General features: G+C 40.8%; 1 protein-coding gene across 1 annotated transcript in view; it reads right to left on the bottom strand.

Annotated features, from left to right (window-relative positions):
• HSD17B12 (hydroxysteroid (17-beta) dehydrogenase 12) overlaps positions 1 to 13261 on the bottom strand; it is a 220042-nt gene that overhangs the window by 72098 nt on the left and 134683 nt on the right. The window contains exon 4 of the mRNA XM_006865031.1: positions 12614 to 12721. Coding sequence (XP_006865093.1) covers positions 12614 to 12721 — 108 coding nt within the window. The remainder of the gene's footprint in view (positions 1 to 12613; positions 12722 to 13261) is intronic.

Raw genomic sequence — 13261 nt, 5'->3', positions numbered from 1 at the left:
ACTGCTTCTCTGAACAGGGTCCCACACTCCGCTCCTGCTCATCTCCCTTTTATGGTCCCAGGGTCCTCTGCTCCTGGACAGCAAGTTCAACCACTCTCTCCTTCTGTTACAAAACATCTACCTTTACATTTGCAACAAAGTAATGATTTATTTTTAAAGTAACTATTGGAAACCCTATATTGGGTCATTATGGGTCAGAACATACTCCACGGCACTTAACAACAATTATTTTTATTGGACTGCTAGTGTAACACTGTGGGTTCATGTGCTAGACTTCAAAATTGCTTTGAACTGCAAGGTCGGAAGTTCAAGCTCACCAGCTGCTCCTCAGAAACCCTATATAGGGTTGCTATGAGTCGGAACTGACTTGACGGCAATTAACAATTTTTTTTTTCTTATTTACTCTTTCTGCCCTTTTAGAACGTGGTCCTTTTTCTATTTTCTAAGGATCTCTCTAATCAGTCTATTTTTTTCTGTCCCCACTGAATAAAAGCTGCCACACCTTAGGTTCCATTACTGGAATGGCCTTATTGGTCCTCCTTGTATCAATTCATCAATTCTTGTCCTCTTTCACTCTAACATTCTAATATGGAATTAACTCACCACTTGAAACTCCACAATGGCTCTCTTTAGTCCTTCCAATAAAGTCTAAGCAACCTGCTCTTCTGAGCCTTGCAGGCTTTGGCCTTGGTTCATCTCCAGACTCACTTAGCTCCTGTCACTATTCCCTTTGCCACCCATGCTCCCGACTTACAAGTATCTGTCAGTTCCTTCAACAAGCCTGGAACACATTCACCTCAAGGCTTTTGAATGGATCTCTTCTTGCAGTGGGGTCTCAACTTAATATCCCTTTCTCAGGAAAACAATCTTGGACACTCTTAGATTCCTCAGAAAGCTTTCAACACACTGGCCTGGATGTTCTCTATGAAAGGAAATCATGTGTGTTTTCTTTATTACTATATCCCTGGAATCTTATTTTCTGAGAGAATTAACATATGATGACTAAATCAATCCATTAAAAAAATAGGAAAGGAAACAAAGTTTCAAAGGTGCCCTAAACATCTAAAAGGCCCCCAAATCATATCTTGGTATAATAGAGAAATGTTCTCACCCAAACTACCATCCTATGATGTTCCTGTAATCCTTTCCTATACCCTTAAACTGTAGGGTAAGCACTGGACTTCAAATTACAAGGTCAGCAGCTCAACTCCATTAGCTGCTCCTTAGAAATCCTATACAGGGTTGCTTTGAGTTGGGAACTGGCTCAATGGCAGTTCACAACAACAGCAACTACAACATACCCCTACCACTAGCCTCAGTGGGCCCAAACCATTTAATACCTGGCTGGCATCCAGTGAAAAGGGTGGGTAGGGGAATGTTTCCAAACATATCGTGTTCTCTAGGATTCCCTCTCAGCCTGCCCATTATAGCTTCCTTCTTCAGACTTTCTCTCTTCCATGCCTAAATACCTCTCCATTGCTTTGATTAAAAGAACCTTTTCTTCAGAGAAACTGATCCAGCAAGAAGCAGCTGGATAATAAAGGGAAAGAACAAATTCCAATAAGATGCAAATGATAGATGTTACGTTGGCTACATCCAAGAACTGATACATTTGAATTATGGTGTTGGAGGAGAATATTGAAAGCAGCAGACTGCCAAAAGAACAAACCAATCTGTTTGGGAATAAACACAGCCAGCATGCTCCTTGGAAGTGACGATGGCCAGACTTCATCTCTCATACTTTGGACATGTTATCGGGAGCGGCCATCACTGGAGAAGGATATCCTGCTAAGTACAGTGGAGGGTCAGCAAAAAAGAGGAAGACCCCCAACTAGATGGCAGCAACAATGGGCTCAAACTTAATGACTGTGAGGTTGGCCCAGGATCAGGCAGTGTTTTGTTCTGTTGTGCATAAAGTCGCTATGAATTGGAACTGACTCAATGGCACCTAACAACAACACTCATAGAAAGATGTTTACCAGAGCTTTATTGACTACGCTAAGTCTTTGGACTGTGTGGATCAAGCTATAGATAACACTGCAAAGAATGAGTATTTCAGGACACTTAATTGTGATTCTAAGGAACATATGTACATAGGCAGTATTTCTAACAGAACGTGGGGACACTGAATGGTTTAAAATCAGGAAAGATGTGCGACAGGGTTGTATTCTTTCATTATACTTACTCAATCTGTATGCTGAGCAAATAACCCAAGAAGATGGATTATATGAAGAACATGGCATCAGGAGACAACCTTGCTTGCTGAAAGTAAAGAGGATTGATGACAATCAAAGACCACAGCCTTCAGTATGGACTGCATGTCAGTGTAAAGACAAGAAAAGTCCTCACAACTGGACCAATAAATAGCATCATAATAAATGGAGAAAAGATCGAATCTTCATTTTGTTTGGATCCACTATCAACACTCATGGAAGCAGCAGTCAAAAATCAAACAAGGAATTACATTAGGCAAATCTGCTGCACAAGACCTCTTTAAAGTGTTAAAGAGCAAAGATGTCAGTTTGAGGACTGACTAAAGCATGCCTGACCCAAATCATGGTATTTTTAATAGCCTCATATGCTATTTCTTGGTCTTGATCATATGCTACCTCTTGAAATGGTTGACATCAACCATTTATTTTTGGTACCGTGACTGTGTGTATTCCTTCCAACGTCTTTTGATGCTTTCTGCATCATTCAATAGTTTGCTTATGCTGTTTTTGTTCTGTCTTCTTTCTTTCCTATCCTTTTATTGACCTTTTGCTTTCTTCACAACTAGTCTGTTCTTCGGTCATTAGTGTCTAATGCATCAAATCTGTTCTTGAGATGATCTCTAAGTTCAGCTGGAATATGTTGAAGTTCAAATTCTGGCTCTTGAACAAATTCACCCTGAATTTGTATATGAGCAATTGATGGTCTCTGTCACAGCTGACCACTATGATTTTGAGTATTTTCACCATCTCTTCCCACAGATAAAGTCAATTTTATTTCTGTTGATTCCATCTGGTGAGGTCCATGTGTATAGTCATCTTTTATGTTGTTTAAAAGGGTATTTACAACGAAGTCATTGGTCTTGCAAAATTCTATCATGTGATCTCCCCAGCATTGTTTCTATTGTCAAGGCCACATTTTTCAACTACTGATCTTTCCTTTTTGTTTCTAGCTTTTGCATTCCAATCACCAGTAATTAGCAATGCATCTTGATTGAATGTTGCACCAATTTCACACTGAAGAAGTTGATTGCTGTTGTAAAGTTCCTTCTCGTCATTGCCAATCATAGCGACCCTGTATAGGAGCGGATGGTGGGTTTGAACGACTGACCTTAGCAGTCCAGTGCTTTATCCTACTGTGTCACACCAGGAGTTCATGAAGAAGTTAGTTGGTAGTATTCTTCAATTTGATCATCACTGGTTGCAGTGGTTGGTGCATAAATTTGAATAATAATAGTGTTATTAATCGGTCTACTTTGTAGTCTATTCACAGGTGGCACTATCCTTCAAGAGAGAACTTGAAATGTTCTTTTTGATGATGAATGTGACGCCATTCCTCTTCAGTTTGTCATTCCTGCCATAGTAAACCGTATGACTGTCAGGTTCAAAATGGCCAATACCTGTCTATTTCAGTTCACCAATGTCTACAATATTGATCTTTTTATTTTTATGTGTTTCATTTCATTTTTGACAACTTCCAATTTTCCTAGATTCATACTTCATACATTCCACGTTCCGATTATTAATGGATGTTTACAGCTGTTTCTCTTCATTTTGACTTGTGCCCCATCAGCAAATGAAGGTCCTGAAAGTTTTACTCTCTTTCGAGAGTTATCACGGTCAACTTTACTTTGAGGAGGCAGCTCTTACTCAGAGGTATTCAGAGAGCCTTTCAAACTGAGGGTCTCATCTTTCAGCACTATGTCTCTTGATCATGTTTCAGTATTCAGTATTTTGGTGCTGACAGTCTTCCACTGCTATTCATAAGGTTTTCAGTGGTCAAACATTCAGGACTAGTCTGTCTCTTCTTTTTCCTAGTCTGTCTTAGTCTGGAAGCTCAGATGAAATCGGTCCACCATGGCGTATACCCTGCTGGTATTTAAAACACCGGCGGAATAGCTTCCAACATCACAGCAACATGTAAGCCTCCATGGTACAACAAACTGACAGACGAGTAGTGGATTCCATTATATAAACCATACAAACCAAGACAATGTGGGAGGAGAACCCTGGAAAGCCATCTGGCAAGGAAAGTGTAGGAGCTAAAGTGAATAGAGGTAAATACTGTTAAACTGATGGTATACAGAGGGGTCTGAATTATTGGAATGATATAAAGTGCATGATTTGTTCAACATAGGGCTGATGTGCTGTTCCCTAACACTTCAATCAATTCACAATAAAAAGTACTCTTAAAATGCTAGCCAGATCTCATTACAGATACCAACTATTACCATATGGAGCACTTACATAAGAGTCTCTCTATTGGAAAATGTGTGGCTTTTCAGATTGAGACATTATCTTTGGTGGGAGGGGGATAAAAAGCTTAGTTAAAGCTATGGTTAATTTTTTTTAAGTATTCACAAACTAAATAATTACATTTTTTCCAAGGGAACCTTTCTCTTTTTCCTTCTAGAATAAAGAATCTTTCTTCTTTTAAAAGTTAAAATTAAGTCACAGTGTCCAATGACCTTGAGATGAGAGAGAGAAGAAGAGCAGCTGGCTGGTTTGAAGTTGACGGACATGTGTGAACTACTGAGCAAGCCCAAAGACACAAACCTAGCCACTGGTGGCTAGAGTTAAGAATGAAGCAGCCAGCTGATGTGAAGATGGGGGAGGCATGCGAGAACTTCCAGACAGTACCCATTTGACCTAGTGTGGATGGCTTGAGGACCAGAAATCGACCAGATGAAGATAAAGAAGTATGATACCGGGCAAGCATAAATTGCTACAACCTGATCAACTGGACCCCTGCTTATGGATGAAGCTGCCCCCAATTTCAACCGAATAGGGAAGAATGCTTCCTATCAAGGATCAAGCATGTCTCCTCAGTACGTCCACTGGTATGATAGGGACGGGCACCTTATACTTCAGCTATCAAAATAGGGGGATATAAAGGCATGAAGTGGCAGGCTTACAAGCTTTCATGAGTGTGCTTAGTGTCAGAACAAGGAAAGTAAGACAGAAACCCTACTGATTGGCTTTTCTCTTGTACAGATGGGTCTGGTGATGAGGGAGGACAGGATTTTATGATTCAATTCCAAGTAATTGTTTTCAGATCTAATGGTGATTGTCACAACTGTAAATGTAGAAGAGGTCCAACTAGAAGGGGGCACAGTTAATCTGTCATCTCAAGAACAGGGAACCCTAGGACCATTAAAAGGGAAAAACATGAAAGGAGCAAGGGATCCTGACCAGAAAAGTGGCGACAACAGAGATGGTGGTAGAGGCAATGGCACAGAGAGACAGAGCAGCAGTGGACTATAGGCCCAAGGACCCATGGACTGAGAAAAGCAGTGTGTCTGCAGGCTGGAGGCTGGCTTGCAAAATGTGCCCCTTGGACATTTCAACAAATATATATCTACAATGTGGTACACGTACATAAAAAAAAAAAAAAGGTGGGGGGTAACAGAGGTAAATAGTGTCCACTAAGGGTGCCTGGAGGGGATTATAATCATTACAATGATTTGCTGAATGTAATACTGGTGATCTGCCCTATAAGCCTTCACTCACTCAGTACACAATAAAAGCTTTTTTTAAAAGAAAAAAAAAATCACGTCCAGTAGTCCTTGCGTTGCAAACATCCCACTTAGACAACTGGGACTTGCCTTTTGGTGTTATATAAATTTGCCCTGACTTTGAAATGATTGAACCAAACCCTACAGACAACAACTTCATCACAACCTCCTTCACCCACTGCACATGCAGCTTTTAAGTCAGTGAAAAGGTTTCAACCCCTTTCCTGCACTAAAATAAAGCTAATTAAGAACCACCTGCACTTGTTCCAACTTACATACAAATCCGACTTCAAGACACACTTAGGAGTGGATCTCACCCGTCACCTGGGGAATACCTATTGTCCATGGCAAGTGTAAGGGTTAGGGTTTTGTGTCAACTTGACTAGATCAGGATTTCCAGAGGTTTAGCAGTTGAGATGTGTTTATTCCCGTGGTGATGAAACCTACTACAGGCATAGTTAACTCTATGAGAGTGGCCATGAGCAGACAATTAATTGAAAAGATGTTTCCTTGGGGGTGTGACCTGCTCCCAGTATAAAGACACGCAGGAAAGGTTCTCGCTCTCCCTCTCTCTCTTCCACTGGGCTCTGCAGTTGTAACCCTTTACCAATAATAAATTTCTCTTTACATATATACATATATGGTCCGATGATTTTGCTTCTCTAGAAAATCTGGCCTAAGAGAGTATGCTTGAAATCCAAGGCTGCTCTTTGACCTTGGCAAATCCTATCTCCCCACAGCGCCTTGTGCGAAGCGACATACGAGAGTCTCTCTTGCAGAATCTAATAAACTTTATAGCAATCACATTTTGTTAATCAAGTGTTTGCTTATTCAAAGTACTACTGATGCCATTATCTTTAAATTGTGGAAGTTTAACCAGCTTTCTCAAATTTGTGCCTCTTGGCATTTGCCTGAAAGACAACAATGCTTACTTATTTTACAGAACAGAATTAAGAACCCAATTTCTCAACTGTAAGAGAATTAATAATCTCGTCATGTTATAAATTCACACAATTTAATTGCTATTTTCTTTCCATTTATCTTATTGACAATTTAAAGTCTCTTTTAACAAAGAACTTAAGCATTTTCCTTAGTATTAATTTATGTTATTAAGCACTGACAGTATTTTCACGTTTAATGTCCAAATAGATAGCATGTATCTTGGTGGATTTTTTTTTTATCATTGTTGATAAAAAGTGCCGTTGAGTTGGTTCTGATTCATAACAACCCTGTATAAGGTTTCAAAGGAGCAACTATTGGGCTTGAACCACTGACGATGCAATTCTAACCAACCTTGCAGTCCACAGAGCAACACCAGGACTCCTTTTTGTCACTACTGGTTTCATTAGTTCTGTTGCTGTTAGGTGTCATCAAGTCAGTTCCAACTCACAGGGACACTTTCTGAGGAGTGGCTGCTGGGTTTGAACCACTAACACTGAATTGGCAGTGCAGGAAGTTTATTCTACAGCACCACACCAGAGCTTCTCAGGAATATTTGTTGTTGTTGTTAAGTGCTGTTGAATCAGTTTCAACTCACAGTAAGCCTGTATAGGGTTTCTGAGGAGTGGCTGGAAAGTTTGAACTGCTGACCTTCAGTTCAGACTGACCTTTTGGGCCAGTGCTTATCCTACAGTGCCACACCAGGAGTCCTCATTGTGGTTCGGAGTCCACTTCTTAGCCTACAGAGCCACTAGGCTCCCTACTAACTCGTAGAAAGGAATAGGTAGAAATCAATCTATACATACACAAAGGGACTTCAAAAAGTTTGTGGAAAATTCAATTTACTTTTAATTCATTTTTCCATGAACTTTTTGAAGCCCACTGATACTATTTTAAGGATTGTTATAAAGGTAAGGTTGGTGGTAAACAAAGAAGGAAGGAGAATAAATAAGAAGATCAGTTCCCCTGCACTAGAGTCCTGGTATGGTGCTGTGGGTTAATGCGCTGGACTGCAAAGCCAGGTTGAACCGCAAGGTTGGCAGTTCAAGCTCATCAGCCACTCCTCGAAAACCCTATACAGGGTCACTGTGAGTCAGAACCGACTTGACGGCACTTAACAACAACAACACTAGAAGGAAGTATGTGGGATCTGGGTGATGGGGAGGGGAGAGGAAGAAGGAAAGAACAAAGTAGCTGCGGACCTAGAGAACCCTAAGAGAAAGGACACCCCTGATGAGCTCTACAGTCACACTAGAGAAGGAATTACAAGATTAGACGTGAGGTATGGCCTAGTAATAAGATAAAATTTTGATGAAAAAAAGTATTTTAATAGTTTCCTCAAAAATGTAGATGAACTGAAATTCCAACCATAATGAAAGCATATGATATTTATCACTAACTGTAAGCAATAGCTATGTAAAGTTTACTAAGTGGGACTGAGAGTAGGAAGAAAACCAAACTTCTAGCCCAGTTCATAAGATAATGAATGTATATGAAAATGCTGCTATAAATTTTAAAGGATGAAGTATATGTTAGCTATAATCATTTTTATTATGATCTGTGTTGTTGCTAAAGGCCGTCTAGTCAGTTCTGACTCTTAGTGACCCTATATAGGGTTTCTGAGGCTGTAAATCTTTGCGGGAACAGAAAGCCTCTTCTTTCTCCCATGGAGCGGCTGCTGGGCCTGAACTGCTGACACCTTGTAGTTCGCAGTCCAGTTCTTACCTTACTGAGCCACTAGGCTCCCCACTATGATCTACAATTAGAAATCAAAACCAACGATACATGTGAGAAAATGTTTTAGTAAATATTTGATCCGGACAATTTAATTACAGTGCAACTTGAGAGCACAGTTTCTCAACCACAGCACTACCAAGATTTTGGGCTACTCCTGGTGTGGCACTGTGGGTGTCAGACGGCAAAGTAGTTTGAAGTGGTTCAAGCTCACCAGCTGCTCCTTGGAAACCCTATACAGGGTTGCTATGGGTCAGAATCGACTCAACAGCACTCAACAACAATTATTTGTTGGGAGGTTGTCCTGTGTATCATAGATGTTTAGCAGAATCCCTGGCCTTTCCTAACTAAAGACCAGTAGTGACAAGAAGAAATGCCTCTGGAAATTGCCAGACATTAAAAATTATCCTTGGCTGAGAACCATTCCCTTAAAGCAGGTGGCGCTGTGGGTTAATGCACTGGACTGCAAGCTTGGGGGGTCAAGCTCACCAGCAGCTCCTCAGAAACCCTATCCAGGGTCACTATGAGTTGGAAAGGCACTTAACAACAACAAAGGCCACACCCAGCTGGCTACTGAGTGCTTAAACTGTGCTAGTCTGAATCGAGATGTGCTGTGAGTGTAAAATGCACACTAGATTCTGAAGCGTTAGTATAAAAAAAATTGCAAGCTATCTCAATAATCTTTATACTGACTAAATGGTAAAGTGATATTTTCAAAATAGCTAAATAAAATATAGTGTTCAAATATATTTTACCTTTTTAAAAAAATGTGACTACTAGAAGAGTTAAAATGACTTATGTGGTTGTATTATCTTTCTACCACTGAATTGGAGCAAAGAGCTCTTACCCCTTCATGCTACACATTCCAGGCAGCCTTTGATGAGAGGAAAGGGCCCTTGGAAGAGGTCAGTCCTCAGTCTTCTCCACACTCTCCCTGAGTGATCTGCAGTCTTACTGCTTCAAAGAGATCACTCCTCAAAGATGACAGCCCACTAAACTTTAGCTCCAAGGCAGCCAGAGCTCCACTGACACCTAGCCCCATATGCCCAACTATTGACTTACTAGCCCTACTTAGACAACCTAGAGGGATCCCAAGTTTAAATATGCTTCACCTTCACAATGGCTCCTTCTCACGGATTCCCTTGTTTAGGACTTGGCGCCATTGACCCAAGCCAGCAGCCTGAAAGGCCTCCCAGACTTCTCCCTTCTCCTTCACCCTCTTGTAATTTCTCACCAAGCCCTGCTTCTTACACTTGCTAAAAATTTCTGGACCCTTCCTCTTTTCCTACCTCAATGGTTAGGCCAAGTCACCATGATTTCTCCCTGTGTTAACAACCCTTTCATTTTATACTTTTATACACGCTGCCCTACGCTTCTCAAAGTATTTATCTTACAGGCATCTATGTTGTTCAGTGTTGCTTTGCCTGTTGAGAACAGTATACTAAATAAAATCAGGCGCCTCCACATTCATTGGTCTATCTTCAGTGATTGAGGAAGGAAAGAAGGAATACAGGGGGTAAACTGTTAACTCACCGTTTTGCAACGTAAAAGAGATTTGGATGACAAAAACCATAGTTTCATTAGCTTACAAGGTCTGGGAAAATATCAGTCCATATGTCTAAATATCAGACTTTATATATTGATGCAAATCCTAGGATTCTAGAAGTGGGGGAAAAGTGCTCGAGAACCCTACGCTGCGTATCTCTTCCTAAACAAACCTATTGTGACTGCAGTCACAGTGAAACCTTTGCATTTACTGGATCGTGAAAGAACAGCTAAAGACTGCCTTTTATAACTCTCCAACTTGATGCCCTGGAGTTCTGGTGTGGTGCTGTAGGGTAACCATGGCACTGCGAACCACATGGCTGGCTGTTCAAACCCATCAACCACTCCTTGGAAACTCTATGATAGAGTCACTATGGGTCAGAACAGACTCAATGGCACTTAACACCACCAATAACTTTTTCTTCAATATCTTAGTGTCTACAGTTTCAAGGTTATGCAGTGAAAACATACTAAGATTTATGCAAAGGTAAAGTCCATCATGATGAATTAAACTACTTCAGACAGAAAATTACTCTCTAAGAACACAAGTTCAAAACCAGTGCACAGACTTTCTCCCAGTCAACTCTCATTAGAGGGACCTTGGTCTATCTCCTTACCTAAGCCAGTCTTCAATCTCCAGTCCATCACTAGTTTTAAAGGCTTATGATGGAACTTGGCAGGCTTTGTGTTACTAGAAAGTCATGGCTGCTACTGATTCAGAAGTTAAAACAAAGTTGAGAATTGTACAGATGTTGACAGTACTTTATGTAGTCCAGATCTAGACTAAAGAGGAACTTACTCAAAGATTCCAGGTAATAAGTGTATTTTGAGAATATGTAGACACAAAGGCAAAAACTAGACTTGGGTTTTCATGAATCTTTTGTCTATTGGTTCTCCATGAAGTAGGGAAGTAGTGTAGGTAGGTAGGGCCTAATGCATATGATTAAGACCAGGAAAGAGTTGAGAAGAAGACAGCATGTCAAAGTCAGGGTTAACTCCAAGGACCAAGGGTACAGTGTAGGGCTCTACTTGCTTAACTGTTATAATTATTCTTTCTTAATTGCCTTTTTGTTGTTAAATGCGGTCAAGTCAGTTCCAACCCATAGCGGCCCTGTATAGGATTTTCCCGAAGTGGTTAGTGAGCTTGAACTGCTGATCTTACCATTCAAACCAACTTTGCAGTTCAGTGCACTAACCCAATGTGCCAACAGATATTATATAAAAGACCATTCCTTTGTAGTAAGAGGAAGAGAGATGGGGCCTTAACTAAAGGCATGCTTTGTTGTTGTTAAGTGCATGCCAAGTGGATTCAGACTTGTAACGACCATGTATAGGGTTTCCAAGGAACAGCTGGTGGGTTTGCACTGCCGACCCTATAGTTCGCAGTCCAGTGCTGATCCTACAGGATCACACCAGGAGTTAGAACACATTTTTGTTAAAATGAACTTCCATTTCATTTACTCTCCTTTGATAGCCCAATAAAGAAAACAATGGCAATGACTAGGGTCACACTTTTTTAGGCAGTGGGATAGAGAAATTCAGGAAGAAAGAGAAGTTTTTTTAAAATTACAAGCTCTGTTTCTTTTTTGCAATAACACTAAAAGAATGGTGGGTAACTTAACAAAGCTCCATTTTTTACTTGAGCTTTGAATTTTCTGGTGACTTTTTTCTAATAGGCTCAGATCTCAGCAGAAGCGTCTGTGTTTGACAACAGGAGTGAGGAAGCGGAGGTGTAACACAACAGAGTAAATGTGAAAACAGAAACCGAAGCCTGCCTTCCAGTTGTGCCACTTACTCTTCCTGTGACCTTCAGCATGTCACTTCCCTTCTCTGAGTCACAAAGTCTCAACAAGGACACTCTGACTCTCAAGGGGCTGAAAATGAGCTCTCATGGAAGAAAGGGACAACAAAAACTCTTAATCTTTTTATGAATCAAGCATAAAGATGCATGTATTACGTAACAGATAATAGAGTAAAAATATCGGTGTTGATATATAAATTTCATGATGGAGTGGAGGAGAAATCCTGTCCTCCACACCCACCCACTGTCATCACGTCGATTCTGATCTTCCAGTGACCCTGTAAGACAAGAACTACTCCATCGGGTTTCCGAGACTGTCCCTCTTCAAGGGGTACTGCACTAACCCTCACTTTATTAACTGTAAAATGGGTTGGCATCACTCACCTTAACGGTTACTATGATTTGGCTATATCTACATATATGTAGAAAGACTGAGCAACTGGAAATAAAGCAGAGAGGAAAAATAAAACTGTGGAATAGTTGCAAATAGATCCAAGTGTACATATTTTAATATCATTCTGTGACCAATTTTATTACCAAGACAATTTACTTCTCCTTAGTCATTTCACCACTAGGAGCTCTGGTAGCGTAGTGGTTATGAATCGGACTGCGAACCACAAGGTCAGCAGTTCAAAACTACCAGCTGTACCGCCGGAGAAAAATGAGGCTTTCTGCTCCTGTAAAGATTTACAGCTTCGGAAACTTTGTACAGGGTCGCTATGAGTCGGAACCAACTCCACGGCAAATAACCATCACCACCAGTCATTTCACCAACAGAAAGACTAACATCAAAAAAGGAAATGTAAAGTCATAGTAAAAATCAAATAATAAACATAAAAAGAATCTATAAATATGGCAAAGATACAAACCTAAAACACCAATTTGAAGACCTGCCAAGCCTGTTTTAACTCTCTCATAAATATCTTCTGATCCAAAGTCAACGGCAATGGTCCTTGTTTCCACTTTGAATTTTTCTCCTAGTGGGGAAAAAAAACACAAATTATGATGTGGCAAACTGAATTAAAACAGTAATCACACTATACTTCCAAACTCCTCTTTTTTGTCCCAATTTGATATAAAATCCATTCCTGAGGCAAGAAGTGACTGGCTTACAAGCTTTCAAGAGGGAACCTAGATCCAAAGGGCGTGGAGGAAGGTAGAGTCTCCAGTGAGTGGTGTCCAGCCTGTCCAGGAAGGACTGATGAAACAAAATATAGATGGGTCTCTTGTGATTCAATGGTGAATAACTGCTATCAGGATTGATTGTGAGGGTCGGAAATCTAAAGATGGACATTTTGTAGCAAAGAGGGGAGTGGTTAACTTATCAGTCTAGGAGCGGAGGACCCTGGGACCATCAATGGAGAAGAGCGAAGAGCGGAATCCTACCCAGAGAGGCAGTGAGGCCTAGGATGGAGGCAGAGAAGACAACGTCAAGAGATGGTGGGGCTGGGGGCTAGGGATCAGGAGATGGAAAGGGGCTGAGGGCTGTGGGGGGGGGGGGGGGGGGCAGGCTTGCA

Source organism: Chrysochloris asiatica, unplaced genomic scaffold (assembly GCF_000296735.1).
Source record: "Chrysochloris asiatica unplaced genomic scaffold, ChrAsi1.0 scaffold00075, whole genome shotgun sequence".
Classification (NCBI taxonomy): Eukaryota; Metazoa; Chordata; class Mammalia; order Afrosoricida; family Chrysochloridae; genus Chrysochloris; species Chrysochloris asiatica.
Note: the sequence above shows the minus strand (reverse complement) of the source record. Positions and strands in the feature narration are given on the sequence as shown.